General features: G+C 44.5%; 1 protein-coding gene across 1 annotated transcript; it reads left to right on the forward strand.

Moving 5' to 3' along the window:
* The first annotated feature begins 604 nt into the window (after positions 1–604).
* On the forward strand, positions 605–5,691 carry LOC139056300 (uncharacterized). Its single transcript, XM_070534427.1, has 6 exons — positions 605–1,046; positions 1,784–1,899; positions 2,386–2,552; positions 2,713–2,808; positions 4,585–4,656; positions 5,079–5,691. The coding sequence occupies exons 2-6, from the start codon at positions 1,784–1,786 to the stop codon at positions 5,570–5,572; spliced, it is 945 nt and encodes a 314-aa protein (XP_070390528.1). The 5' UTR covers positions 605–1,046; the 3' UTR covers positions 5,573–5,691.
* Positions 5,692–25,488: the final 19,797 nt, after the last annotated feature.

Genomic DNA, 25,488 nt, shown 5'->3' on the forward strand with positions numbered 1-25,488 from the left:
TCTTACCTGAATTTCTTACGTTGTGTGCAAGAGTTCTTCAAAAAGCTGTATTTCCATATTGCTTATTTGTTTAGATTCATGTATGCCATATCAGTTTGGTCCGCTTTGGATTCACTATTATACGCAATTCACATAATTCTGATATCGTTTTTTATTGCTGAGTTGCAGGGTTGTAAACTTGATAGTTTCGTTTTCCGAAAATTTTAGATTTTCGCCACATTTTAATAAAACATTTGACGACCTAAATTAAAAATTCGAAACAATCAATAAGTAAATTTAAGGTTCTTCTTCTAAATAAATAAACAAATAAATAAATAAATGAACAAATAATAATAATAATAATAATAATAATAATAATAATAATAATAATAATAATAATAATAATAATAATAATAATAATAATCAGCAGCAGCAGCAGCAGCAAACTCCGAACACGCTTACGGAGCCAATGCCGCCATACGCAGGGGCTCGCACTGAGCGCGGTGTTCACTAGCGTAGAGAAGCTTTTCGCTTCAAAAGACGTTTCATCAACAGCTCATAACATTTCTGCGTTCCCAATGCACTATGTGGTATATCTGCCGAACAATTGCACCATAGAGAAAGGGAATTGAACAAGAGCGGACACTCGGCGAAAATTGGAAACAGGAAACACGTCACGCTATACTTTTAACATCGACGAATTGGGGTCGCGAGCATCGAGAAAAAGAAGAATGTGAAATGAGATTAACAGCAATTGTTTAATTTATTTTATTCTTTCCCGGAAAAATTAAAGATATCTGCGTATAAATTAAGTTAAACTTTGCGGCTTACTTCCGTTGCCTAGCGACAGGCGAACGGGCGAATGACGAGGCAGATGTTTGCGTCATTCGTCAGACACGCCGCCGAAGCGAGAGCGACCGGCCGTGTATCTGAGCGTTGGACTGTTTGCTCACCCGTGTGACTGTTTTTCTGTTTTGGGATTTAGCCTGGTTTCATTGGCACCCGGCGAATTCTAGCGTTCGTTCGGAACTGCGACATGACGAAACTGCACATTGGACAACGGCAAGGTGAGAAACTTTCTTTGACAGTCTGCGACGCATTTCGAGCAATTAGGCTTATCTGGCACCTAGTCTAGACTTGTGATGCAGTTAACGAAAAACAGCGTGGCCGTCGTGGAGCAGTTAATTTTAATTAAAGAATCGTACTGGGAGATGTTTGCGACGCTTCCTGTAAGCCTTAACTAATTTTAACTAATTTCAGTAGTTTTTGGGCACGCGACGCTAGCATAGACGCTAGTCGCACAGGGTGCTGTGACGCTGCGACGCAGTTTCGCGTCTACTGATATTGGCGCTTCCGCTGACCCCCAACGTTATTGTGACTACATTGGTTACTTTTTGGGGTACTTTTCAAGCGCAGTGGGTGCGCCTGGCGCTGCGACGCAGTTAGCGAAAAGCAGCTCTGCCGTGGTGCGCGGTTTCGCGCTTTAATGCACTGACAAGTTCATGGCGCTTTTCTTTCTCTGACGCCCAACATTGTTGAAAATTATTTTGAGGCCCGCTCGCCGCGCCTGTCGTGACGCAGCAAAAAGCAGCTCGGCCTTCGCGCTTTAAATGCATCTAGCAAGATAAATTTGCGGCCCTTCCTCTGGCGCCCAACGTTACTGTAACTTATGTTTTGTTAAATTAAAAATGTTAAAGCTAATTGCCTTTGTTCGTAATCTCGTCTGTTCGCCGCTTTCGCGCATGTCGCCTCTTCAAGCGCTTTACATCAATGACACATGCTTGTCATTTACGTTTCTCAACAGATGTCCTCCTGTAGTGGCTCGTACGGCAGTTACTGTTGTGTACAGTGGTGCGAAAACAATGGAAGAACGAGAAAGAAGCCCGGCACCAGTTTTTTTCGTATCCCACAGGACAGCAGGTTTGTTGTGTTGCAATTTAGCAGCGCACTGTTTCTGCTGCTTTAATGAAAATATGCAGCAATGTCGCCCGATTATAACATTTATTTAGCTGAAGTAATCCAGTGAGGGGCATAATGTGTACGCTCTGGAATCAGTTTGGGATTCTTAAAGAATCATGAGCATTTACACATTGCAGCAAATGCATCTTTTTTTTTTTTGTGGTATAAGCGTACCATTGTACCTGTAACTTAAGTGTTGTGTACCTCTTTGTGAGTATCTTGTTATAGAAAATTTGCAAAATGAAACATTCTATCGCATTAAGTGGAACATTCTAGAGGCCCCTACAGCTGTTCGGCAATTTCAAAACTAGTGTACAAATTTTTTTTTTATAACTAATGTAGCGCATTTTAAATTCCTGATTTGTCAAGCATGTACACACTAATGCAATAAAATGCTTGATGCTTATTGTTTGTGCCATACAACATGCTCTTTTAAAACGTGCGCAGGTCGACGGCATGGGTGGCATATTCCCGCAGAGCCGACCTTATGGAAAAGCCGGCAGGTGTGTTGTACAAGTCATACAGGATATGCAGCGACCATTTCACTGCAAAAGATTTCCTGGACCCAGGTCGCACGCGACTCATTAGAACAGCTGTACCAACAGTTTCCTCAGGTACGCAATAGAGCAAAGTTCCAAGTGTCAGCACTGTCTTGGTGCACTTTGCTGTAGCTCATGTACGTCTCTGCGTCTTCATAGAATTGCTAGTGGTAAGAGTTTTCTGGCAATTATTTCGACCTGAACCAACCTCAGGTGAACATTTTTTTCTATTTAGCTTTTGCAGATGCTGCCGATGTGCCATCTGTTGGATTCGCTGTTGCATCACATCAAAACACCGTTCCAGAGGACCATCTGGAAAAGTCTACTATAGGTGATCGAATTGATGCAATATTTATTGATATTTCAAAAGCTTTCGACACTGTGTTGCACTCTGAATTGTTCAAGAAGCTCACTGTTATTCTTAACAACAAAGTGTTTAACTGGATTTCTTTTTTATCCAATCGGTCTCAGTACGTACTATGACGTACTCTTTAGGTCTTCTCAATCCTCCACATGCAGTGTAACGTCTAGTGTGCCTCAAGGTTCAATATGAATTGAGTGAATGAATGAATTGAGTTTTATTCTCCTTGAAACAAATACACAAGGAAGGAGCAGCCACAAAAAGCTACTGAGCTACTATTGGGTGCGCTTCTATTTTTGATCTTAATAAATGATCTAACAAGTAATGTTCCTCTTAGAATCTGCATTAGGCAGATGATTGTGTATTGTACCATACGATTAAAACTCGTCACGATCACATGATCCATAACGACTCGTTTGCATCACTTCAATCATGGTGTGACTTGGCAGATGCAAATCAACTTCCAGAAAGTTGTACCTATGTCATTTACCAAACATTTTCCGCCTTCTCCACTTACCTATTCGTATAACGACTACCCTCTAGGAGATGCTTCACATCGAACTCGTGCAACCTAGTGCTTAGGCTGCTTGCAACGCATATTACGTTCATCCCCACTTAGCACACGACTCCTCACTTATAAAACGATGGTTCGTCCAATACTGAAGTGTGGCTCTGGCGTTTGGAATGCACACAAAATATCTATCAAAAAAAGTGCATCTGACAAGAAAGCTGTGGGCTTCGTTTATCGTTTTGACAGGTATTTTTTGCCCATTTCCCATCTTAGTTCTTAGTCTTCAACTTGCCAGTCTCTCTTCTCGTCGTCACTTTGAATCTTTCAGGTTTCTTTATACTCTTACTCCCCACAATTCTCCATTCTCCTTACTTGGCAAGTAAGGGAAATCTAGACCCAATATCACCAGTCACCATGAGTTGAATACGTCCACTTGTCACCATCATACCGAAGCGTTTAGTCTCCCTGTCCCTTCTGAGATTGCGGAGTGCGCTGCCTGGTTACGCAAGATCTTTACCACTCAATGAATTTCTATTGTATATTAGTCATGATGTTCTGTGCTGTTTATGCTATTCTATGTATTGTATTTCCCCACTCCTGCGATAGCCCTTCTGGGCTGCAGTATATCGAAATAAGTGAAATTAATAAATAAGTCCTTAGTCGACCATAACCTTTGAATAACCATTACATACGAGGTAACTGGAAGGTCAAGGTGCGATATTTAAGAGTACTGTTCAGATTGGAGCACGCTCATAAAGTGCACAATCTTTTAGGATGATTATTCTTGTGACATATATTTTCCATATATGTGTACTATGATTGTATCATTGTTAAATTGTGTGGTGGACACTGGCACTTCTCATATCAGAAATTGAAGCTTTTATGAATGCTTGTCTGCAGAAGCATGAGCTTTGTAAATGCGTAGAGTGATATCTCTAACAAACTCTGTAAACACATGGCGTACAACTTATAAACTATGCAATATTTATTTTGTTTAAAGAGCACAGTGGTATTAACTGTTGATGCTTAGCATTTGGTTAGGTCTTGCTGTGCAAGTTAGGAAATAATTGTCAACGCACAAGCTACCGTTGCTTTGTACTTTCAACTATATTGGCAGTAAGGGAGGGAGGTAATGCAAAATTGTGCCAGGCAAGTTCTTGTTAGCGTTGTAGCTCAAAGGATGCTTGGGATGCATAAGCTGTTTGGGTAATATCTTGCTCTGTGTTTATGTGCAGATGCCATTTCCGAGGTGTCCCCAAGCGCCAACATTTTCGATTCAGCTGAAAGACCAGTAGGAAACTATCCCGGTAAGTGTTTGGTTCATTTAACGCTAGCCAAAGGCTTTGTGGATTTTCTTCAAGATGGGGGGTGTTCTTGTAATAGTGGTTCATTTTAATAATGGAAAAGTTGAGCAGCCGAAGGAAACTCATATTGTTTGATTTTTGTACTATTTACTCGAACTCCTTCATGAGTATATGCGAGAAAGGCTCCCTCATGGCTTTGACACAAAGCAATTTAGATCTACTTTTAATTGTGTTCATGGAGGCTCTGTGTAGGAATTGTACCTGCGAACAATGGTTATATTTGGTTGAATGTATCGTACTGTTTTACAGTTTCATAATGAGCTGTTCAGTATGAAGTAACCAGTAAATTAGTGTTGTATCAAGAAATTGTCGAATTGTTGTACACGTAGCTTTATTTATGCGTGCATATTTTTTGTATCTTACAGTTGCTTGGAAGAGCGCAGTGAGGAGCTCTCCATCAACAAAATTTAGGGCGACCGTCCGGCGACTGCAGTCCAAGCTAGCAAGATGCCAGCGGACCATCAAACGGTTGCAGAAGAAGCAGAGCAAGCTACCGCCATCCATTTCGAAGGCACTGGGCATTATTCGTCCATCAGTGACAGAGGAGGTTTTTAAGCTTTTGTGTACACACCTGCGATTGCAGCAGAGGGGAAAAGGCAAGCGCTTCCCTATCTGGCTCAAAAAGTTTGCCTTGCATTTGAACTTCCGTGGACCCCGTGCATACCGTTTTTTGGCACCAATTTTCTCTTTGCCAACACAGCGTACTCTGAGACGCTGGTTGTGCAACTTTAGGATGTCACCAGGAGTGATTCCCGGAATTATTCAAAGTATTTCTGCTAGCACTCACGCATGGAATGAGCGCGACCGAGTATGCACCCTCATGTTTGATGAAATAGCTTTGAAAAAACTTATCCTATGATGCCGGTGAAGATATTGTGCATGGGTTTGCAGATGATGGCATCGAGCGGTCATCAAGTATTGCCGACAGAGCCATGGTTGTGCTTCTGGCAGGTATATCTAAGAGGTGGGTTCAGCCATTCGCATTTACGATAGGGCATGTATTGACATGGGCAAATGTTATTGATAAATTACTAATCTCGATTATTGAGCAACTTAAAGCCGTCAGAATTGTTGTCAAAGCGGTAATCTGTGACCAAGGCACGTCAAATGTCAGCTTGGCGCAGAAATTGGGCATCACGATTGGGAAACCATATTTTGAAGTTCTAGGCGAGAGAGTTTATTTTATTTTTGATGTACCTCATTTGATCAAAACGACCCGCAACAATCTCCAAGCACATGAGTTGCTCATTGGGAAAGAAGTTGTGAATTGGTCTCATATTGAACAACTGTACAAATCCACACATGAACTAAGGTTACGATTGGCTCCAAAGCTAACAGAGCGGCACATATACCAAAGGCCATTTTGTAACATGAAAGTCAGCAGAGCTGTACAAGTCCTGAGCTCATCAGTTAGTATTGCAATTATGACATTGGTTTATGTAAATGAGCTTTCCTCTTCAGCTGTAGCTACAGCAAACTTTTGTGACCGTATGGATAAGCTATTCGACACATTGAACAGCTCCAGCCCCCATAGGAATGCTCAGAAATATAGATATGCCATAAAAAAGGGGCAAAATGAATTAATTAAATTTCTGAAAGAACAGCTTCCATGGATTGCTTCTTGGAAATTTTCTGGCAAGCGTCAGCCGCAAACAATCACTGGCTGGCAGATAACAATTCAGGCTGTCATCCATCTTTGGGACGATCTCTCGGCCAATTACAACTTCATCTATCTGCTAGCTCGTAGGCTCCAACAGGACCCACTAGAGAACATGTTTGGGCACATCAGACAAAAGCACGGTTGCAATACTAACCCAAATGTGTCTCAGTTCATTTGTGGTTTAAAGCATATTTGTATTCAGAAAGCCTTCAAACTCTCTGAGCAGGGCAACGTAGAAGATGATAGATCTAAACTCCTCCATGAAGTGTCGCCGTTCTCTCTAAATAGCACCTCTCTGGTTGATGTAGTCGAATCAGTTGGCCCTGATAACTTTCCGTCTCTCGAAGACATTTCAGTTCTTGCAAAAGACATTCAGTCGCATATCATTGACGATTCAGCAGCATATTACGTGGCAGGCTTTCTGGTCAAAGTGTTCCTGGCAAAATCATTCGAAGGGTGCACTTGCCGACAGTTGCTGCAAGGTGACATAAATTCAGTGAGTGCCGAGCACCAGTATTTTACACTACTGAAGGCTTATCACGTACCGAGCAAACTGTTTGGAAATTTGACAGTGCCATCACAAAGGTTGTTCGATTTTGTTCAAGAAATGGAGACCCACTTTCTTGCCGTGATTGAGGCTACAGCGCATCTTGCACATGTGTGTGATGTTTTGTATCAGTATCTGTTTGGTGTGGGGGAAATGGAATTTTGCTGCATTGCATGTCGCCAGAGATTTGTCAAAATGTATTGCCGGATACGTCTGTGTTGGCATGTTCGATTCGTAAACCGCAATTTAGACGAAGTTAGGTTTCATTCATCAGTGTCTGGCGTGCAGCTTGAAAAAGTTAAAGGTTAATGCAGTACTTCTTTTCACCAATGAACATATAATTGGCATTTAAGGTCTGCTAGGGCTCCCTTGCTCAAATTGAATAGCATTTTGGCAGGGTCACACTATTGATACATTACAAGTGTGTGGTGGTAGGTGGAGGGGGGCGGGGGGGGGTGGTGGTGGGGGGCGGGGGTGGTTGTGGTGGGTGGAGGCACCCTCCGGAGGTGCAGCAGCTCCTCCGGGGGGAGGGGGGGGACATGGCCCTACAGAATGCTATTCCTTGTGAACACGGCACCCACAGCAGGCTGAAAACAATTTCTTTTAACCTTTACCAAGTGCCAGAGTATAGAGCAGTGCGCACTGGTGGTTGCCTCAAAAATGTTACTCTTGCCTGCGTCCGGCTGAAACGTTTAATGCTTCTATATTGATTTTGCACACCTTACTGAGCTGATAAGGAGTGGGTAAGGATTTAAGCCCAAAGCAATGCAGTTGTCTCAGCAAGACTACTTTGTTAATTGGATATATAACGCCAAAAGTATACGAGGACGTGTGCACGAGGAGGAGGGTGTGGAATGAGGGATGGGGGGGAGGGGGCACGGATTTAAATGTAAAGCAATGCGGTGGTCTCAGCAACAGTACTTTGTTAATTGGCTATCTAATGCCAAAAGTATGAGGATGTATTCACGAGGAATGGGGGTGGGGTTAGCTTGTGGATTGAGGGATGGGGGGAGGGGGCACGGATTTAAATGTTAAGCAATGCGGTGGTCTCAGCAACACTACTTTTTGTGTTAATTGGATATATAATGCCAAAAGCATGACGATGTGTGTGCGAGGGGTGTAGGGGGTGTTAGCTCGTGGAACGAGCGATGGGGGAGGGGGCATGGATTTAATTAAGGGCAAAGCAATTTGGTGCTCAGCAACACTGCTTTGTGGGTTAATTGGATACGCAGCAGCGACAGTATACGTTGATGTGCGTGTCATTTTTTGTATTTCAGTTTGCTTGCAGCGCGCAAAGTGTATTGCAGATAGATGTATGGTTGGTGTGAAAGCTGCTTTCTTATGAAGCGAGATAAACATTACTTATTTCTTTTTCTCTAAGGTTCTGTATTGTATTCAAAGCTTTATGTTTTGTATGTATCAGCATTCGTTTTAATGCTCCAAATGGACTGCATACCACGTTTGTTTTATTTTGGGGGTAGAGGCCATGGATGTATATTTAAGTGCAAAGCAATGCGGTGGTCTCAGCAACAGTACTTTTTGTGTTAATTGGATATATAATGCCAAAAGCATGACGATGTGTGTGCGAGGGGTGTAGGGGGTGTTAGCTCGTGGAACGAGCGATGGGGGATGGGGCATGGATTTAATTAAGGGCAAAGCAATTTGGTGCTCAGCAACACTGCTTTGTGGGTTAATTGGATACGCAGCGGCGACAGTATACGTGGATGTGCGTGTCATTTTTTGTATTTCAGTTTGCTTGCAGCGCGCAAAGTGCATTGATGATAGATGTATGGTTGGTGTGAAAGCTGCTTTCTTATGAAGCGAGATAAACATTAATTTTTTCTGTTTCTCTAAGGTTCTGTATTGTATTCAAAGCTTTATGTTTTGTATGTATCAGCATTCGTTTTAATGCTCCAAATGGACTGCATACCACGTTTGTTTTATTTCGGGGGTAGAGGGCATGGATTTATATTTAAGTGCAAAGCAATGTGGTGGTCTCAGCAAGACTACATACTAAACTGTATGTTAATTGGAAACGAAACGCCAAAAATATACGTGGATGTGCGTGTCATTTTTTGTCTTTCAGTTGGCCGTGCAAAATGAATGCCAAATGTATGATTGGTATGAACGCCGCTTTTTTATGAAGTGAAATAAACATTACTTTTTGTTTTTCTCTGAGCTTCTGTAGTGTACTCATAGCCTCATGTCTTGTGTTATGTATCAGCATTCTTTTTATTACGCCACATGGACTGCACAGTGTTTTATTTTGATGGAATGAAATAAATATGGAATTCCATTGAAAGCTTATCCTAGCATCTCTTTTCTGGAAATGGCACTGCTGTTCAAACCCTGCCTGACAGCTGCCTTTCCGTATATTTTCACATCTTACAAAATGCTGCTTCCCGCCCTAAGCAGCGCGCGCCTGTAGAAATAAAAAGCACGCGCATTAATGGTACGAAAAGGGGATCAGCGCAGCAGGCGCCACGTGTACCAGCTAGTATTCAAAACGCGCGCGCACAAAACCGAAACCGGAAGTGTCCTTCAGGTTTTAACGTCGACGGCTAGGTGCGCTGCAGTCAATTCGGCCGCTGGGCTCTATGGGAGTGTCCCCTCTTATTGTATTTTTCTTTCTCTATGATTGCACTCACAACTACTGCAAAGGCCAACAACGCGCGTGTTTGGAGCCGATCATTACGGCACTGCCACGACACATTACTTTTTGTATAACGGTCATACTGTCTTAAGGTGCCTACGTACATTATTTTCAAATTACAAAAAAATCTTAATATTCTGGAAAATAAGCTTTTGTGGCGGAATGCAGTTGTACAGCCAGCATAAAACTTTTATCTAATTTATGCCTATAAAGAACGTGTACCGTCTACCGCTAATACAGAATGAAATAAAGTAACGGTGAGTCAGAAGCTACCATCACCCACAATCGAATTGCTCCGTTTTTATTTTTGCGTTAGGTGGTATCAAGCGATTTTATGGCGAAAGCCTTAGATCTGTTTCCAGGTCATTCTGTGATGTACAGAAAACATCACATGGCCTAAGGAAGGCCAAAAGCGAACCAGTGTGTCCAGCCATGTGATTGATGATTGAGTGATCGGATTAAGGGGCATTAGGCTGCATCAGTCGGATTAATATGGATTAGGGGGATTAAGGTGGATTAAGGATGATTAATGTGGGTTATGCGAAATTCGAGTGGATTAAGGTAGTTAAGGTGGATTAGGGTGGATTAAGCTGGACAGAAGTAAATTACAGTAGGCTTTCGTCTTCGCGTCTCTTAGGCGATAGCTAAGGACACCTGAACATTTTCCTTTTAATGTGCACATTTTGCAGGCATTCACCGGATTCAAAATGCAGGCCAACTTCATTAGGCAGAGCAGTCTAACACAGTGTCTTAATGTGGGCCGATCCCGAAGGCTTTGCGGTCTAGCACAGCGTCTCAATGAGCAAGCTGTCACGATGGGAAAATGTGAGAAATTGGCACGTTACGCACACCCAAGGCTTTTCAACGAGTGACTTAAGCACGAGAGAAGCATGCCTGAGATCAACTTCCTGCAATCGCGCGGGAATAGTTAGAGCATTTGGCTGCTGTGCTGGAAAGGACAGGTTCGATCCCACCATCGGTCATGCATTATTATATGGAAATATAAGCAAACTTCACCGACTTTGGAGATATCTATATTGAGGTGCGTTGAGCGTACGCGCAGCGCGTCAGAACGTGCACCAAACTGCAAGTTGGTTAAAGATACGAGGTACAGAAACGTTGTATTGATGATTCCGAGTGAAAATATTAGGTTTAGGAATTATACGGATATTCCAGGTGCATTTGCGCAAGGGCCTCCGCCACGGTGCTGATGCAACTTGCGGGAAATAGCGATGAATTCGCAGGACAAATTTCTATCTATCTATCTATCTATCTATCTATCTATCTATCTATCTATCTATCTATCTATCTATCTATCTATCTATCTATCTATCTATCTATCTATCTATCTATCTATCTATCTATCTATCTATCTATCTATCTATCTATCTATCTATCTATCTATCTATCTATCTATCTATCTATCTATCTATCTATCTATCTATCTATCTATCTATCTATCTATCTATCTATCTATCTATCTATCTATCTATCTATCTATCTATCTATACACTGGATTGACGGACGGACGGACGTCCATCCGTCCGTCCGTCCTTCCGTCCATCCATCCATCCATCCATCCATCCATCCATCCATCCATCCATCCATCCATCCATCCATCCATCCATCCATCCATCCATCCATCCATCCATCCATCCATCCATCCATCCATCCATCCTGCTTAATACTGTTTCGTTTATTTTATCGTCCCTCCTTTACGAACACCAGATCATTGGCGACTTCATACGGGTTTGGCGCATGTGGATTGTATAGGCATCTACCTGGCCTCTTGGTAAACGAACAGCCCTTTGGCGTCTCCGTAGCTTTGTAGCGAGTCGCACAACATATGAAAATTTGGGTCTCCACAAATGAAGAAGCTAGAATTAATCATACAGCAGGTAAAACTAACGATACCGATTTATGAGCGCTAATATAGTACAAAGTAAGTACCTTGCACCATAGACGTCACCTTCTCCGGCGTCGACCTACCTGGCTTCACCTTGTAAAGAAAAAAATGCGAATGAGAAGGGCATATCAATTTATTTATTTACTAAGCAGGTGGGCGAAATACAGATACATGTCATTTGTTGGAAAGAGAAAGTGACTAGAAAGAAAAATACCCATATATGGGTAAAAGCACTCAGGTAAGCCAAAGAAAGAAAGAAAACGCAAGCATTGTTACAGATATAATAAGTTCGAGTTAGAATACAAGTTCAGTACGCCAAAGATACTACATCAAATACGTGCGCGTGAACATTCTTTGAAGAATACAACCTGAAACAAAGTACAAACGAAATCGTCAGTGCACCAATCATATTGTGCAATTTACTACAACTTATATAGGCAATAATAAAACGTACTTGTCGTAAACAAATGTTGTCAGCGATAGGAAAATAATTAGAAACATAGAAGTTACAAACATATTTCTATAATCTCCAAGTAATATCAGAACATTTACATTTCCATGCTGTTATCAACAATAAAATCGTTTGCTTCTATTATGAGATCTATCTTCCTAGTAAACTCTGGCAGTGCATTTGTACAGTTCATTTAGTAAGATGCTTAGAACAACGTATACAGTGCTGCGAGAGTTACTGGCAGTCGTGAAGAACTTTGTATATGTTCGGAGCTACTGTTGAGTGTGTGCCTGGGTGGATATCGCAGCCAACAGAAAGTAAGCCGCATAACTGGCTAGCCTATCCGTTCTGATAAACTTGTTCTCTCTCATCCTTCTCCACTTTAGTCGTGTGCATGTGCAAGGAGCCGCCATTAGGCTAGCACTGCATAATGTATGCGAAGCTTCGCTTCCAGGGGAAGCTCGACAAAGTACAGCCAGCGCCCTCTTCTTATCCTTTTCAGCTGGCTACATGTAACGCTGCTTGGACACAGCGTTGAAGTTCATTGAGATCTCAAGGACACCGCTCCGAGAAGCATGGGCATATTGCTACGGGGTAGTATTCCCAATGACGAAGAGCCGAGCAGGAAGAAGAAGAAGACGACGATTGAAAGCTAGCGCGGGCTGTTGCCTCTTGGTCAACTGCGGCGTATTGCCTTGTAAATATACTTGTAAATAGCTTTTCGTCGGTGTCTTCCTACGTAACATATTTGGTGGAGGTGGACGTTCCCTGTACCTCGTCACGGAGCTTCGCAGTGGACGGTACGTCGAGCCTACCTTCATGGCTCCCGGCGACGCCAACCCGACACCGCCGGCTCCGACACCTGCTGCCACTTCGACGACCTACATCACCCTCTCCGCTCCCCGTGATCCTGGCGTATTCTCGGCAAAAGATGGGGACGACGTCGAGGACTGGATCAGCCTTTACGAACACGTCAGCCGCAATAACCGGTGGGACCCAACTATCATGCTCGCCAACGTCGTCTTTTACCTCGGTGGCACACCTCGAGTTTGGTATCGGACGCACGAAGATGAGCTGACCAGTTGGGATTCGCTTAAGCAAAAGCTTCGAGACTTGTTCGGCAACCCCTACGGTCACCAACTTGCCGCGCAGAAGGCGCTTTCCGGTCGTGTGCAGACGTCTATGGAGCCCTACGTCACGTACATTCCGGACGTCTTGGCTCTATGCCGCAAAGTTGACGCACACATGACTGAGTCCGACAAGGTCTCCCACATCCTCAAAGGCATTGCCGATGACGCCTTCAACTTGCTCGTATTTAACAACGTCGCGACGGTGGATGCAGTTATAAAAGAGTGCCGCCGCCTGGAATTTGCTAAAAGCCGACGTATCGACCAACAGTTTGCCCGTCTGCCCTACACCCCAGCGACATCTTCCTGTGCCGACGCTCCTCGTCCCAACAACACTGGCGATGTTACCAGGATTGTCCGGCGTGAGCTCGAGGCCGCCTATCCGGCTGCGTTCGACTCCAGCCCCTCCAATGCACCTGCCGTCACTGTTTCCCTGTTCCAGGCATTCTTGAGCCATAGCAACACAGGGCTACTTCGCGGCACATTTTCGTTGCACAAATGCGGTACCGTAAAACAGTCTTATGGGACTGTCGATGTGAATAAATAGTTATGTGATGGTTATATTAATGGTTTTTATTTCACGGGCCAGAACTACGATACGATTAAGAGGCGCGCAGTTGCGGGTGACTCCGGATTCATTTTCGCCACCTACGGGGCTCTTTAACACGCACCCAATGCAAGATGCACGAGCACTTTTGCGTTGCTACCCTGCCGAAATGCGCGCACTGCGGCCAGAATCGAACCCCCGACCTTGCACACAGGCGTGCCTCGCCGTAGGCACCGGGTCACTGCGGTGGGTGCTCTGTGATCCTTAAAAAGATTGCTATTACTGATTCGAGGCTCAAGTCGCATTTCTTTCGTGCAGAGTCTTTTTTTTTTTTCGTATGGTATACAATATAACTGTATTCCATACTGCCTTGAGCGGCACATATATTTGCCCCGCAAATAAAGTACACCCGGCGCAGAGCCAAATGTTGGAACGCGGTCTGTGTGAATAAGGAGGGAAATACGGTGCAGGCTAAAGCTAAAGTGGGATGTGCTTATCAAGCGTTCAGTCGACTCCCAGAAAGTGCGGCAACGAGCTTCGATAATGACGCACCCACATCGGCCACACAAACATTTGTGCTCGTATGTCGGCAGGGCACGTTACTTCGCCGACCGACAACAAGGCGGTTGTCCCGCGCTGCTGAAGCTGCGGCTGTATAGAATGCTGCGGTTCCTCTGCGCCGTGTCTCTGTCTGAACTCATTTGCGTCAATCAGTACTCGGGCGCTTTTCGACTGGTCTCCCGAAATATGTGCAGTATGGCGCAATGAGCACACAGTGAGTTGGGCTAGCTGGATTCGGTTCATATTTCATGCAAAAAGCGTTAAAAAATAATGCAGAAACCGTTAAATATGGTCATCTAAGTAACCGAATAGCCGTGCCTGCCGTTCACAGGCGTTCATCACGCTTATTCAATGTAGGCAATGTTCTGTTCGGCATTCTGTGCTGCGTAGCGTAGTCGTTATTTCTCGATGCGTAAATGAAGGCGCTTTTACCATTTCTATTGGGTGAAGCGGTGATTGACTGGCACCAATTTACTCATTGGTGCCATTAGTCGAGTATTTCAGGTGGGCCTGTAACAGGCCCACCTGAAATCAGCAGGCTAATTTTCTGTTAACAATATTTTCTTTCTTGGCACTCTGCGCAGCACTCGACGCCAGAAGTCACACAATCGTACGCTCTCACTCGGTGCTAAGCCAACCGACTGCGCGCGTCCGACGTGCGGCCTTGGTAATGTTCGCTCGCGCCAGGAAGAAGTGTTGCATTGGCTTCCACTGAATTCAGCGAAAGAAAGATTCATGAAAATGACATCAAAGCGTGTCCTCGCCCAAAAAGAATTGGAAGTTTGCGCACCAAAGAGCACCATCGCTACACTTCGCAGAGTGTCTGTGCACCGTACACCAAAATGCCACACAATTGTTTCCTGCCACTCCGTGATAACGACGTGACCTCACGCAGTGATTCTAATTTCATTGCACCGCCCTACGTCACGCGCACGGAGGCAGAAGGCGATTTCCCGTTTCTGCCCGAGGGGTGTGATCATTTAGTCATGTTCGTGGATCAACCAGGGTATCCAGAAAAAGGAAGCTATTTGCTTTTAATATCCGGTAGACAATATCACGTAACTCGTGTTCTACGCTCCCAACCGCTGTTCGCAGCCAACACTCACTGTGTAGCTCTTGTCGCGTGGTTGATGCGTTCATTGCGACTGTCAGCCAGTCAAATTGTCTTCGCAGGCCATGTAAGAGCCCAATCGAGCTTCTGAAATCATTATTGTTTTGCTAAAGCTCTATTTCGTTGCGGTGTTTAATATTGTAAGGAGTATAAGAGACGCAATGGCAGATGCATGACTATGGATTAACTTCGACTACGCACTGTAGCGGAGCAGCTCCTTGGACTGGTCGATGAAATATATATATATATATATATATATATATATATATATATATATATATATATATATGTGTGTGTTTGTGTGTGTGTGTGTGTGTGTGTGTGTGTGTGTGTGTGTGTGTGTGTGTGTGTGTGTGTGTGTGTGTGTGTGTGTGTGTGTGTGTGTGTGTGTGTGTGTGTGTGTGTGTGTGTGTGTGTGTGTGTGTGTGTGTGTGCAAGCCAGCGCGTGTGGTGTTTCCGGCGAGGTGCCTAGATGAGTAGATTGCTTCACTCTTCAACAGGTATAGCAGTAAGTTGACGTAGGAAGGCAAGAAGGCGAAAGAGCAGAGCTCTTCCTGACGTCTACTTCTCTTCCTCGTGAACTGTGATGTAAACAAGGCTTCAACTTTATTAAAGAAGTTCGATCACAAGAAGATGTGTCACGTACAAACAATCATTGATACGTCAGGGTTTTTCAGGCCCTGACCGCACCGGAACACTGCCACCGCGGTTCATGATCACACTCAAGTCCTCTTGCTTAGCAGAAGAACGGCTTAGTCCTTGAGCCACCTTGACGGGTTGTAGCAGGTCTTCATTGTAAGAATGCCTTAGAATGCTACCAGTCGAGCTGAATGACATTGGGTAAGCGTCTAGTCGCTTCGTATCCATGAAAAAGGTACTTTCCGCTTGTGAAAGTAGAGACCGATTGTCATCGGAGAGCAGTGAATACATTTGGACGACACTTAAAGTCTTGTGAGGTGCTGTTGTGATGACTGGAAGTTAAGTTATATGCTAAAAAAACTCGGGCCTATATACACGAAGTAGTTCTTATGCTAGAGCTCCTTGTCAAAATAGCTGCCCGTCAGTCGTCACATAGTACGCATCATTATTGAAGGCCAATCTCTCTTTAAAGAAAAACTCTGTGAATTCGGTCTGAGATGCCGTTAAGATGAGTTAATTTCGTGCGCCAGTATAGTGCTCAATCCCAGCCGGCTGCTTCTGCGTTTGTTTTGCGACAGCAACGCGGCTGATTAGTAAGACGTGAATGCAGCTAAACATGATGCAACAGCGCGCTAGCTTTATTGGTTCCGCTTATCCGGTGTTCGGGGCTTAAGGAAAAGTCGAGATAAGAGTCCCGCCATAAGCTCGCTATTCTCCATCGCTACCTGGTAATCGAAATGCTCCTGCGCTGGAGAGTTGCCGTCCTATCACAAGAACTTGGTACGGCACTTAACTCGGCCGAACAAGAACTTGGTACGGCACTTGGCACTCGGCCGAGAGTGCAGGATGTAAGGTGTTCTCGGAAAGTAGAAACAACCAAATAAAGAAAACCCAGTTCTATGAGAAAAAGAGAACAAATAGCCAAGTGCGCGGAACAGTGGCTGACTTCGATTCGAGCTCCTATCCTATTTGGAGGAATCGATTGTCGCCAAGACACAGCCGTCTTTCTGCCGCCTCCTTCGGTGCTTGTACTATGGTCTTATCCGAGTGCTATTGCGAAAGAAACTTCACTGTGCGCTGAAGATTTCTAATTACTATTCCTACTATTTCGTCGATGTGCCCTACCTTCCCCTCCACCCCCACCGCCCACTAAAGAAAACAAAAACAGTTTCGCTTGAGATGTTGGGAACATGTTTCATAGCGGTTTGTATGTTAAAAACTATTCGTGTCCGCTCAGCATCGCCGATGAACAACACGTAGAGAAATTACAGATGTGAAAAGCATGGTTCTCTCCGGCGTTATTTGGCCTCTACAGGATCCATTGTGGCAGGGGAGAGAAATGCCCGCTCCAACGACTCGCTCATGCCTCCCTGTACATAGTTAAGACAAGCATAAATAACAACGGTAGGTGTTCTAGAACATAGCAAGAATCCGAACTAGTTGAGCACAATTTACAACATCTCGTGGTAGACGCACTAAATTGAAACATTGCGTTACATACAACTGGTAAATGGCGTTCGTTGTTCAACTCTAGAGTGCGCGCGAAACGTGAAGGACAAAGGCAGGATGAACGAACACGGCTCAATGGTTCCTCCCCGCCTACATTGGTGCTGCCTTTCATGTGCGAGCTCTTGTTAAACAGTAAACTGATCCCAACCCGCCAAGTTTTCAGTTACATTGCTAAACTGGAATTTAAGAAACGTCATCAGTAGAGCAAGAAGGAAGCCATGAGTGATCCGGAAAAGGCACCGAAAGAGAAAAGACGGTAACGATGCCAACTTGAACAATGTTGTTTTTGATATGATGGTTTTGTGAAAGTGTACGACAATGTGAAGAACATGTGTGTGCCTCTCCTGCTGTCTTTGTCAGTACTGGGGCGAAGGATTTCCTCAAACCATCCTTGAATGGCTTCTTCCTTCACCTCCTATCGCAAGTATATGCGATAAACCAATAAAGAATCAATCAATCAATGAATCAACCCTCACTAGCTACCCGTGGTGTCAAACTTTTGACACCGTTTGCTCTTGATGACGCTGACCACGTCTACTCTGCACTGGAATGTAATCCAAGGGCGGGGTTATTCTTGAGCGTAGTGGTCCAGCGCTTAGCGCGATTTCCGTTGCCTGGAAACTTTCCATTTGCACCAGACGCACTGAACTACAAGCTTTGTGGACTGTCTCCCCGATATATGTAGGCGGAAATGGGGGGGGGGGGGAGGGCATGTTTCTTTGGAGGGGATGCTCATGCTTTGGATCAGTTACTTCGACAAAGGGGTGACCAATTAAGAAATGCCGAAGGATACATGGCGCCTGACAATTTCAAAAAGCGAACAAAAAAGAGAAGCACTTCGCTTATATAACTGGCACGACACTTTTGAGTATTCTTCAAAACATTAAATAATAAGACGGTGAGACATCACGTCATTTTGAATCTTTGAGCTCGCTTTATATGCTGCTATTCACGTGCCTACCTTGTCGCTTTGAATTTTTCGATAGTTTCTCTCCCCTTCCTCATATTTCTCGTACTTATATTTAGACGATCGGAAGTAATTTGTCTTCGACAAGCTTACCTCTCGAGGTTAAAGGTAATTACGGCGAAAGCTAACGAACTGCGTAATTTATCCCTATTCCTCGTTCGCAGTCTCACACATCACCCATTTTCTTCAGGTATGCTATGTTAACAAGTCCTTTCCTGTCGGCGTTTACTTTAACAAGGGACTTTGTGAGTGGGCGTTGTTTCGAGACAAGAGAAATGGCTTGTAGTGCTGAGTGAGGTTTACTGTTAATCGTGCGTGAATTACTGTTATTTTGTTTTTGCATTTCGCGGGTCCCACGCTAAAAAAATTCGACTTGTATCACTGCATGTGTATAGCAATCAATTACCAAAATTTTGTTTACATTTCTTGTGCCTTTCAGCAAGCGTTATTTCTTCTGTATAAAACAGCAACCTTAAATGGTGCGATATATGTACAGCACGTTTACGTGCAATTTACTTAGCAGTAACAATGCCATTTTTTTCCTTAGCTGAAGGAATACATGCAACAGGAAAAATGACTGACTTGTACGCCAGAGCAACGTTTATAACGATAGTAAATAATTATGCCATCGATGGCCAGATCTAATTGCAACGTACCTGCTTTCAGACGTGCGTGCTAGTATGCGTACTATTGCTTTGAAGCATTGAGCTTGCGCATATGTGGCCAGGACATTGCACCACCCCAACGTATTAAAAAGAACGACAAATTAAAATATGCCGCATACCATTACAAAGAGAGCAGGTTGCACGGTATTTCACTATTGCTATAAACGTTGCACCACCGTCACGTCGCAGCACAGCCGATTGAACTCGCTAGAGCTGCAATAGCGAGAAAGCTCGTCCATGTGTCCTGGTTCCCCCACTCCTACGTTCAATGACTGGAAGGAGCAACCAGCTTTATGGTACTGAATATAACGTTGCTGTTTGGCCAACAGAGGGAATTTGTCTACTGCAGGTCAAGATATACGGCGCTCTTGTACGTTACCTGCTTCACAAATTTCGCTACAGCGAGAATGGAGGGCCCCTCGTTTCGTAATTGCTCTGCGATCTGGTCTTTCGAGATAGCGGCGTCCATTAACGATCGGCGAGCCGGTCGTACTGTCGTATAACTTCCGCACGCGTTCGTGGACTGCGTTCAATGGAGGGAAGAAAACATGGAGGGTCGTACGGGGACCCAGTAATCAGCGTCTAGATCTCTTCGCTCCATTCGCGTTTTCTGCTTCCCTGCGTTGGCCGCGTAGTTTAACGTGTTGGTAGTATAATGCTTAACTTCCTTTGCGTACGGGTGAAGCGCAATCGTACTGGACGGAGAGGAAATGGCCTGCACGAGACGCTAGTTCTACGCTGTTCTCTGTAGTCTGTTCCGAAAAGATACAGTGCAGCTTTATGCTTGAGAGAGATTGAAATGCCTAATCACGAGCTCAAATTCACCAAAGAAGTACCTGGTTGATAGGAAGCCATGCTACTGTGAAAGATAGTAGTAAAGAAAGAAGAGCAGAAAGAATTATTCGGAAGCGCGAACCTAAGTCTGCAAGGTCGAACGCGAACAGGTTTCTTTATTTTTTCGTGAGAAGTAGGTAAATCTACCGCGCAGCGAGCGACTGAACCACCATGAAAATAGTAGTATGGTTTAGGGGGGAAATAGCTAATATTCTAAGACTAAGACAAAGCTGGAGGTTCGGCAGGTTGCATTATGCGTAAGCAGACAAATGGTTATTAACAAGAATAACATCATTTCTGCTAAAGTAAGAGAAAGTTAGCCGAGAATGACAGAAAATTAGTAGCGGGAGGCAGGGGGCTTTGGGGTGATTGGTATTAGGAAATCTTCAACACTTGGACAGGGTCGGCTAAAGCAAGACAGGTATAACAGGAGATCGCCGGGACCTGCCTTCCTGCGGCACTTGACATGAAAATGGTGATGATGAAGTCAACGACAAAGGTACCGCTGAATAAGATGACGATTATGATCTTTCGTTAATTTTATTATACCAAAATTGAGTGGCCGGTGAATACTAAGACTGCTAGCTGTCTGGCTAGTTTCCTTCCAGTGTTAGACCTTCGTCCTTTCCTACTTTCTTTTCGCCAATGCGATTTTGAAAAGTATTAGGAACGATTTATGATTCGGCTATCACAAACAGTAGCGATTCGTAATTAGACGGCACTTTGGATATCGCATGAATGGCTAAGGTGACAAGCTATCAAACGTGAGCCTACCAGTCGGGAATATGAGCAGCACTCCGGTTCAACCTCTTCATTTGCAGGCGCTTGCTAGTATATAGCTCTGACAGCCACAACGCGTTCCTGTTATATTTTATTTATTTCAGACAGCGTGACTCTCGCCAAACTCTGTTCTTTTCTACCTCATGCGTGAACAGCACTGTGAAGGCGTTCCTCGATTGGCTGGAGCTCGCTACGTGAAGTCCCAACAACGCCGCATTGTTTCCTTTCTATTCTTTTGTAACGCAGTTCAGTTCGGCACAAGCCCTTTCCTCTCTGTCCATATTTGCCCTTTGGGTCTTCTCCTTGCTCGCTGGTGCAACGCCGAGGAGATCGTTATTCGAGACACGGAGTGTCCGTCGTTTCCGCAAAGCGGATGCGAAATCCGAACAGCCCCCTTGGGCAGGCCGTCTCTCGTTCGCCGCCGATGCCTGCGGAGGAAATACGAGCCACTTGCGCTGTTTCGCAGGCTCTCGCTATGCGGAACACGCAGCACGGGGTCGTTGCGCCTATTATTCCTCCGCATACGAAATGCAGTGATCGTCTCGATTGTTCTCCCTTATTCGCAATGCAAACAAGAAGTTAGAGCACACAGAGAGGACCCTGTTGCAGTATACTTGCACATTTACAGCATTTGTTGTTCGCGGTATAGTTCCCTGCATCGAATCTGGCACAGGAAAAGTAGGGAATGGTTTGGGGCGGGGGGGGGGGGTGCACAGGCCGTTCGTGCATTCCCTCCTGGCTCCTCTCGGCTTGGCCATAGCTTAACGAAAGACAGAGGTGAGGCGCGAAGCCCCCAGCATTTATACAATACACCAGCAAACTCGCGGAGAACTCATCTTTGCTATGATTGTCCAAGAAAAATGAATTTGGAGAAATACTACAGGATATTTCTTTTTTCTCTAGGAAGTGCCGTGTACCATGTTAGGCCCACATTTTATAAAAGCCTGCATTATCTGCAGGATCGAACCGCATCACTGCCCTATCTCCTCATTCGGCCAAACAAAATAGTTAGATAGATAGCCGGAAATAAAACTGGTCTTACCCTCTGGTCGGCACTCTCTCATTATTTAGATACCTAACTCGTGAAACCAGCGCTGTTGACCATGACCAAATTAACATTAACATAGCGTTATTTCACAATGTGTATGAACGGCGACTTATCATGTGAGCTGAAGCCATCAAACCAAACCAAATCAAATCAAATAATATCAATGCCAAGAATGTTATTCTAATTGCAAGAAATGTCGCATTCAAGGACGAACTCGATCTAACTGCGATGGCTGACGAGAATTCCCGTGTTTTTGCTCAATGAAAGCGCTTACACAATGCAAGACGGCTGTGCGCACTTCAAGTATGCTGAAACGATACAGCAACGTGTTAAGTCTGCTCATTCACTGCCATACTCCGCAAACCTCTTTCCTCCCTTGCCAACTCTCCTTTACCCCCTACGCAACAAAGAGCTGTGGGACGATGCCCACCAGGACGGACCTCCCGAGGTCCTCCGAGCTGTGATACAACGGGCTCTAAACATCGCCGGAATCATCTTAGGGACCCTGGACTGAGGGTTCCTCCCACACTGCTCTCGCCATTCAAATATTATTAATAAAGGTGTTTTACTCTCTCTCTCCCGAGCAAGTGCAAGTGCTTTATCTTTGTTATTCTATCGAACGATAAATCTGGCTGCGTGCAGCAGACAACCTAACTTTCTCCATGTCGAAAATAGCTCTCCAGCGCCTAGCAACTGCAAAGCAGTCTAACATACTCCGCGAATCACGTGCTTTGTGGCGTCTTATTGCCTTCTGGCCCGTTCTGCACAATTGAATTTAATTTATTTCGCAAAAAACTTGCGATGGCGCCAGATTTGGCGGCCATAGTGTGGCAATAGGATTGTGATAATTACGAGGATGATTATGATAACTGTGGTGGTGACGACGATGATCGCATTGATTATTACCGTTCATGGCCCTGACTTCGCAGCTGTGTACATGTGCTCATAAAAAGGTGCGCTCCTAACGAGAATAAATGCCCCGTTGCCTCTCACGCTTGCCGTCTGCTGCGGCTATCACGTATACGAGGAAATCGGGGAGACCGGGAAGCGACATCCCGTTTCGCAAATATGAATCTACGACGCGCCGAGGCAGCCCCACTTTCGGGTAAACATCGCATAAAAGGCGGCGTACAGCAGACGCTAACGAAGCAGAAGTCACGAAGGGAAGCAGTAAGAAGACGTTAAACGTAACAAGTAGAAAGAAAGAAAGAAAGAAAGAAAGAAAGAAAGAAAGAAAGAAAGAAAGAAAGAAAGAAAGAAAGAAAGAAAGAAAGAAAGAAAGAAAGAAAGAAAGAAAAAGTCCTGTAAATGACAGAAAGTGTGGGAGCGCGCGCAATGAAGAGGGCACGAAAAGCTGAAAGCAACACACTCAAAAAGCCAACGTGAAATGAAACAACGCGGCTATAGGCAAAACAACGAGATAACGAGTGAGCGTAAAGGTGTCGTGTATTTCGGTCTCTTTCTTCGGTCATCGCTACTTGCGTATGGGAGAAAAGTAAGAAAACACAATCAAACAGTAGATTGCGATAAGCGGAACACGAAGAAAAACTCGAGAAACCCATCGTCACTTCTTGTCACGTCGTCGAAATAATGGCAGCGCGAATCAGCGACTCCCACAGCAGAAGCAGCTAAGGGTGTTATAACAGGGACAATGGAAGACGAGCAAAGTGAGAAGCAAGCGTAGGCGCCGCCGCTGTAATGGACGAAACGTGTTCACGGCCATGTTCGGTGAACCCGGAAATGACGGCTTATGACCCACATTCCTTCCCTGTCTCTCTTCTACTATCCATTTCACTACCCGCTCGTAATATGAAGAAGCTACTACACCTTTATCTCGGGAGTCCCTGTCTAAATGCACGACAACGCAGAAAGAGTCTTTTTTTTTTCCCAACCATCGCACCAATTTTGCTTCAGTCTGATGCGTTTAAAAGAAACAGTTGAAACCTAACACGTGTAGCAAGCCTACTTTAACTCGTGCCATAGAGGTCACTTATATTTTTTTAAAACTGACGCCACACAATAAAACGATTACCACATGATAAGTAAAAAGTGTAAATAACACTTTTTCAATGTCCTTGGACTGCTTGGTCCAAATTTTTCACGTGTATTTCAAAAGCAATGACGGGAAGTAGGGGCGCATGTCCTTTACAGTACGATATGAGCATACATTTTAGCGCGCATGAAAAAGGACAGAACGAAAGGGTAAAGAAAAGCAGAACTCACTCGCACCACTTCGAGTTGCGTTAAGACATGCTCATTATGGACGACCTGGAAGATGTTCATTTTCGATGGCGCTCTTTATGTGCGAAGCAAGAACTAAAAAGACCACGTTAAGTTGGTCTGTGTAATTGTCCGTGAAATAAGACGGTAGATGTGGCGCGAAAATAAGGATCGCAGCTCTCAGCGCAAATTGGGGGAATTAGGCCTAAAATCCATGTTTCCCCTCCATTTCTGTACCCGATGCGGAAATTGCCGGCTACGCAATTGAAAGACCTGCAACCATTCTCCGCGATACGACTTCCTGAATAACAAGCTCTCACAAAGCAAAAGCGAGAATGCCCTACATGTAAGAAAATAAAGCAAAAGCAAAAGAAAGAAACAAAATGTCGAATGAAAAAAGAAACGCGAGCTTATTTGAAACGCACTCGGAGGGAACGGCCACCCATGTTTTATTAACATTACTGTTTTCGCTGTGATTCCTCATCTGTCGTTTGTTTATTTCCTATTTCCTTTCCTATTTCTTTGTTTCCTATCTTCCTCTCCTCTTCTCCTCTTTTCATTCCCTCCTCCCGAAAGAGTAGGCAGGTGTTGTGCGCCTCTCGGTGGCAGTTGTCAGCCTGCTCCCTCCCTGTTTCCTTTGTGTGCTTGTATGTTTCCATATCTAATAATAATAATAATAATAATCATATGCAGCTTCGTGTTTATCGCCCTCGCTATATGAGCGCGTGACGCGTGGTGGGACACGTCGATGTTACGCAGCAGAGCAAACGTAAGTGCCGCCGCTTTATGAAAGCCACCAAACTTTATTTTTCCAATGACAGAGAGGAAATGAAAGAAAACGACATCGGAGCTGATATTTCCGCAGACAGAATCACTTAGATAAGTGTCGTATACGTAGCTGTAGAACTTTGCTGGTCATAAAAAGCCCCATTTTTATTATTGCTGTACCTTACAACGTAACGCAACGATAAGATATATCGACGGTCCACGCTACTAGCGCTGATCCACACGCAGAAAAAAAAAGTCAACGGTGTCTACAAGAAACTAAGCGCGCATGTAATTTCTGCTTCTATCTTTCATTCAGTTATTCCTATTCTCTGTCTTCTTTGTTTCACCGCTACCTTGTAATTATTACAGGCAGCTCGGCGGGACCTATAAAAACGACGGCCCGTAACAGACGTACTTAGATGTTGCAGCAAATAGCTGCGACACGTTCACGGGGGTTTGCATAACCTAGCGACAGAACGAAGCAAACGTTTTTTTTTCTTTCTTTCTTTTTTTTCGAGCGGAAGTTCGCGCAAGTGAGGCTTCCCGTGCGTAAAATTAGAATTATTGCTAAACCGACCACTTTTACGCCGTTGCCTATAGGCGATGCCGAACTTTCACTGCGCGAAGCATTCGTGACGTATAGGCATCGCGGTATCTCTGCAACATCCCGCTTTCTTGTGACGTCACGTCCGCAAATCAACGACGCCAAAGTCGACCATGTGACTACTGGCGGCGACGACGAGGTGTACGATGAAAGAAACACTCGCGCTCTCTTCTGGCGG

Source organism: Dermacentor albipictus, chromosome 2 (genome assembly GCF_038994185.2).
Source record: "Dermacentor albipictus isolate Rhodes 1998 colony chromosome 2, USDA_Dalb.pri_finalv2, whole genome shotgun sequence".
Taxonomy (NCBI): domain Eukaryota; kingdom Metazoa; phylum Arthropoda; class Arachnida; order Ixodida; family Ixodidae; genus Dermacentor; species Dermacentor albipictus.

What these genes read in the sequence shown, in the direction of transcription:
- LOC139056300 (XM_070534427.1), top strand. Translation starts at nt 1,784, where the DNA reads ATGTCCTCCTGTAGTGGCTCGTACGGCAGTTACTGTTGTGTACAGTGG. An exon ending in TGTACCAACAGTTTCCTCAG is followed by an intron (nt 2,553 to 2,712) that starts GTACGCAATAGA and finishes TTTTCTATTTAG; the next exon opens with CTTTTGCAGATGCTGCCGAT. An exon ending in TCTGGAAAAGTCTACTATAG is followed by an intron (nt 2,809 to 4,584) that starts GTGATCGAATTG and finishes GTTTATGTGCAG; the next exon opens with ATGCCATTTCCGAGGTGTCC.